This window comes from Electrophorus electricus, chromosome 15, assembly GCF_041902795.1.
Source record: "Electrophorus electricus isolate QZ-2024a chromosome 15, ASM4190279v1, whole genome shotgun sequence".
NCBI classification, from domain to species: Eukaryota; Metazoa; Chordata; class Actinopteri; order Gymnotiformes; family Gymnotidae; genus Electrophorus; species Electrophorus electricus.
Window position 1 is genome coordinate 18796220 of NC_137511.1, and position 5583 is coordinate 18801802.

The 5583-nt window shown below is 35.0% G+C and overlaps 1 protein-coding gene across 1 annotated transcript; it reads right to left on the reverse strand.

Moving 5' to 3' along the window:
* Positions 1-523: 523 nt before the first annotated feature.
* LOC113576884 (sushi, nidogen and EGF-like domain-containing protein 1) lies at positions 524-5024 on the reverse strand. The gene is made up of 6 exons (XM_081698269.1): positions 4527-5024; positions 4256-4385; positions 2862-2998; positions 984-1241; positions 807-908; positions 524-702 (listed from the first exon to the last, which is right to left on the reverse strand). Exons 1-6 carry the CDS (start codon positions 4563-4565, stop codon positions 559-561), a joined length of 810 nt encoding a protein of 269 aa, XP_081554395.1. The 5' UTR covers positions 4566-5024; the 3' UTR covers positions 524-558.
* Between the last annotated feature and the right edge of the window lie 559 nt (positions 5025-5583).

The window sequence follows — 5583 nt, forward strand, 5'->3', positions numbered from 1 at the left end:
GTAATGTAAAATACACTATAACATGATAATTAAAATACTAGCAAAAATGATAATAAAAATTATAATTATTATGGTATGCTACATTAAAATATCTGTTTAAATTATTTAAATGAGGGACTTCTTGCACAATGTTGATGTATTGTTAATGACAAAAAAAGGGAAATCAGTTTTATTACCAAATTCATCATTGTGATGAAGTTGAGCACACCCCTAAGTATCTGAAACAGTACATTTAAGTACTTTCAACAGTTATCTTAAGTCCTACAGAAAAAGGGAAATAGGTCAATGTAAATGCAAATAATAATAAGGAAAGAAATCGTTTTAAAGATGTACCGAAAATTTCCGAGTTGGGCCTCTTATTTTCCTTTGCACAGTCACAGCCATAAATTCCAGTTTTCTCCACGCACACTTCATCCTTAGTGCAGTGCAGTGTTCTACAGTCGTCTAAAGGAGGGTGGTGAGATAAGGAGAGATAGAGATAGAAGAAAGGATCGAAAAACATTGCTATCCCCTAGTTGTACAACTCCCCATTGAATTCATTATTCATCAGCTTAATCATCAGATGGTAAATTCACCCATTTCTTCATCGACACGGAAAGCCCATTGGCCAGGCAATCCTTTATTTGTACTTTTAGAGAGATCAGAGGGATTGGGTTCATCAATGGTGTACTTATAGATGCCGCTCTCTGACCTATAGCCAGCCTAAAAGAATAAAGAAACAGAACCAGAGAAATGTATCTGGTTACCTTATCTTATAATGTTGTGTAATACAATAAAATGAGTTAAAGATGCAGGACGAAGCTCACCAGCCAGGGTTGGCCAGTAGGGGCAATGTCTCCATAGTTCATCAGAAGGAACGAGAGCTCATCATCTTCACCACCAACCAAGACCATTTGGAATGTCGCGACCTTCAAAAGCAGAAAGATATCATCAATACTGCACTCTATAGGAAGTGACTGAATTTTTCAAGGATTGACTCCTACCCCTGTGTTTGAGGAATAAGGTACAGCAACCCAAGTGGTAATGAAGAGCCAGGAAGCAGAGAAGTACAGTCCAAGGAACATGCTGTTAATTTCTACTGTTGCTCGTGCTAGAAGAGGACCATCTGTGACTTGCTGATAGTAGATGAGATCAGCATTGAAGCTTGTCCACAGTGTTGCAATGATGTCTCCATTAGCATATGGGTCAGGGTTGGTCCAACTGGAGACTGGTAAGAAACTCTGGAAACCATTTTCATTGATCTGAGGTGGAAATAATAGCATGAAACAAAAATAGCTCAGACATCTGTTGAGGTTCAGCAGTGTTTCATTCTGATTCATTGTTCTGAGCTACTTTCAAAGGGTAGTTAATGAAAACAAAAAAAGAATTAAACTTTTCTTTTCATAATCATTACTTGCATTTAATGCCCTTAAAATGTCTTCTATCTTGGCATATCTGGCATATCTTCTAAATAGCATGTTGGTATGGAGATGGCACCAGTTTTTAGTTTTAAACATTTGGACCCATGATGCAATCAGCCTCTGTAGTTATCTAACAAGTAATACCTCCTCACTATCCTCCTCACTATGAATGTCATCCATCAGTTCATCTTCCATGTAATTCAATATGGCTCCAGTTGTTTTAAACTTCTTTATTATTGCACTAGTAGTGGAGATGAGCATCTTCAGGTGTGAAGCTATTTCATAGACACTATCTTATGATTTATTTCACATTTGTTTCATCTATTTGTTCACATATTTTGTTATTATGATCATGATTGACAAAGGGTTTGTTATTTTATATTAGTACTGACTCCATCACCTCAAAACCTAACAGAAGGGCTAATGTATACTTTATTAAAGTAAAATATTAATGGAAATATACCTCATTTAGAATTTCTTCATAACAACTCCTAAGAGTGCCAAGAATTGTAGCATGTTCTTGCATTGTTTGTAATGGCGCTCACGTTTTTTTTTCAGTGCACTGTGGGTTTGCTAATAACCCAGAGTTCCAGTGCTCTGAAAAGATTTGTTACAGTTTTGATCATGATTTTTTTTTTAAATTAAATGTTTTCTTGGTTAATATTTATTAGCTGATAAATATTCTTATTTTTTTAAACATTTGAAACGCTGTCTGAGGCATTACCAAAAGAATTTGACATCTGTTGACAAAGAAAAAAAGCCCCAAAACTTTATAAAAATGTTATACTTTTAACTTGACAAACAGACTAATAATAATGCAGCCAGCAAAATTCGAAACTATTTAATTTCAAATCTTTGTTTAAAATTAAGCTAAATAATCTAATTTTTAATACATGATTTAATAAAATAACATTGATGATCTGTATTTACTAATTTAGTTTGTAAGTGGAAGTTTTTGGTACAATTTTACCTTCAAAAGAAATGTCCCCATTTATCCAAGATGACAACAGTCAACTATAAGATGTCATTTTGTTTATTTTTAGAGATTTAAGTGCATGTTACTACATCCTAAATCACACCATCACATCTGTGTTCCGTTACATAAGAATGGAGACAATGGAATGCTGTGTGCGTGTGTTTGTGTGTGTGTGTGTGTGTGTGTGTGTGTGTGTGCGTACGTGTGAGCGCGCGTGCGTGTGAGTGCGTGGGTGCGCGTGCATGTGCGTGTGTCTGTGTGTGAGTGCGTGTGTGTGCGTGTGCGCATGTGTGAGTGCGTGTGCGTGTGTGTGCGTGTGCGCGTGTGTGTGTGAGTGAATGTGCGTGCATGCGTGCGTGCGTGTGACCAAACACATTTGCTGATCAATTAAATTTGGGGCAAACTGTGTACAATTTTTTTTGACAAACTTATGCTTTAAAACACAAAATTTATATTGATAAACCTGTATTGGAAATATTGCTCACATATAGTGTGTCGTAAAAGTTTCCAAAGTAAAGGAAAGTTCCTGGAAGGTTCAGTGGCAGGGAATTCCCATCGCTGGAAAAATAAGTTAACTGATTTGCGGCTTGTATTGGATAAAAGAAATCTGGAAGCCCAACAACTGTAGAAAGGAGAAAAAAGGCAAATTACACTTCATAGGTCAGTTATTAAAAGTTCTAACCATCTAAACCTGTATTGGTTGGAATAGTTTTGACTTAAGGAATTGAATTTGCTAATCATTAAAACAAATTGATCTAATTAAGCAGATTGTTTTTTCCAATGACTGCACACTGCTGCTCCTTAATCAATCATGCCCCAGCGGAGACACCAATACCCACTGCTTGGAGGACTGAGTATGCTTCAAGATGTATCTCACTAGAGACACTGCATACTTACATCTTAATTGTTTACTTCATTGGATACAGGTTTAACTGACTAACAGCAGCATGGTTACGCTTCCATTAAGCTTATGAAGAACTGTAATTAAGTGGATTATTGATTTCCTGACTGGGCTCTGTCCTGCCTTGCCAAGCTTCTCTGAACATCTCAGATCCTCAAGGACTTGAATCGAAGGCACAGAAAATCACTTTCTGTTCATTTTTTTTTTAAATTAATTTTTATTTATTTGTCTGAATAGTAGTCTATATTGTCTAGAATAAAGGATTTAAATATATTATATTTCACTGGAACTGTCTCTCTCAAGTTTATTGATCCATATGTTTCAATATTAATATAAACAAATAACATCATTAATCAAGTCAAACAACTTTGACCCCAATGCTATAACATTTTAAAGCATTATATATAGGTTTTCTATGTTTTTAAAGAAAAGTATAAAAACCTTTCCCTAATATTTTCCTTAATCACGTAGTTTCACATGTATTCTTGATTATTTTAGTAATACTCCTGGCCCAGTGAATCATGGCTGGATTTGGGTCATTTGTCTTCATACACAATATGCACTTACAGAATGTATTGTGAAAATGTATCCCAATGATTCATGCAAAACTTAATTTAAATGATATAATTACTCCATATTTAAATAACTGCCAAGTCTACTGTTGGGTAAAGTATTATTTTGCTAGTAATAAATCTAAATTCCACTTTGTAAACACTACTTTCTCTGTGCATCCATATAGTAAAATCCCAAAATTTAGAATATCTCTCGACAAGAAAATCTATGTACAGGAATATCTATGGGCCAGAATGTCTATGGAATCGAATAACTATGGACCATTTGGAAGCAGCTTTTCATGGTCAAAGACTGAATTGGCAAATATTGAGAGAGCTGTTCACTGCAGTTACAATCATTATTGAATGCATCACAACCTGATTATCAGTTTGTCAGTTCAAAATTAAGATAATAATATAAATTTACCATTAGGTCGATTCTGAACACTGTAAAACCAGAGACCAGGCATTTCAACATTACTTGTTGATAACAGGTCAGTGTAGTTGTTTACTGGGAGATTCATGAAATTGGTGTTATTGTCCACAGAAAAACCAGCCTACAAATATAACATTTAAACAAAAAGAATTTTGAGATCCATGACAAAATAAGCAGTGTGAATATGATATACTCAATGCTTAAATTTGACTACATAATCTTGACAATGTCAGCAAAATTGTATATTAACATTGCTTCTCACCAGCCAGGTTTGAACAGAAGGAATGTCCACATAGCTCATCAGGACATAAGAGTTCTCTTCATCATCAGTGATCAGGACTGCTTGGAATGTCACATTCTTAAAGATAAAAAAGAGGGTCACAACTGTGCACTTAGGAAACAGCGACGGAATGATAAGTAGAGACTCTTACCGCTGAATCATTCTCAAGATATGTGATAAACCATGTGGCAACGAAGACCCAGGTGACAGTGGAGTTATACTCTAGGAACAACTTGTTCAGACAGTCTGTAGCTTGTGTTATAAGAGGACCTTCTGTTGCTTGTGTATAGGAAATGTTTCTACCCTCATAATTTTCAATCCACAATGGAACAAATCCGTCTATGGCAACGGAAAGGTCAGGATAAAACTCATCAGGGGGTGAAGAAAACGACACAAAGCCTTTCCTGTCGAGCTGAGAGAGAGATGATAAGAAAATAAAACTCATGAATACCTACACAGAGTATGAACTTTCGTTCAGTAGATCAGAAATCGCTGCAGCCTGTTATTTTTTTGTTTTTTTAGTGATTATTACCTCATGGGAAATAGAAAACAATTCTTAAAAAAATGACTTAACAAATTATGTACATCATAAATGGATTTTATACAGAATTTCTTGCATTGACCAGATTAAAAAAAAAAAAAAAAAAACTTCAGTCAACATATTGGTTCAAAGAACTGTTAAAGAACCCCTTCCAACTTCCAGTTTCACTCGCATAACAAGACATGTACAAATTAAAGGTGGAAAAACAAGGGGAGGAACAACTAGGGAGCAAAGCAAAATAAAGACATGAGCCTGATTATCCATGACAATGGGACACTAGGATGGGCTATTCATAACTTATTATCATTATTACCATCATTTTCTCTATCCACATGGAGAAAAGTCACGAAACAACCATTCGGAATAAGACAAAAGGTTGGAAATCATTATCAACTAGATAATGAGTATAAAATGACCAAAATTACCAAATGACTTTGTTCATTTATTAACATGAAGAATAATCACAAAACAACTAAACAAAATATACCAAAAGGTTAC

What these genes read in the sequence shown, in the direction of transcription:
- LOC113576884 (XM_081698269.1), bottom strand. Translation starts at nt 4,565, where the DNA reads ATGAGCTATGTGGACATTCCTTCTGTTCAAACCTGGCTG. An exon ending in TGTTCAGAATCGACCTAATG is followed by an intron (nt 2,999 to 4,255) that starts GTAAATTTATAT and finishes TCCTTTCTACAG; the next exon opens with TTGTTGGGCTTCCAGATTTC. An exon ending in ACTTTTACGACACACTATAT is followed by an intron (nt 1,242 to 2,861) that starts GTGAGCAATATT and finishes TTTCCACCTCAG; the next exon opens with ATCAATGAAAATGGTTTCCA.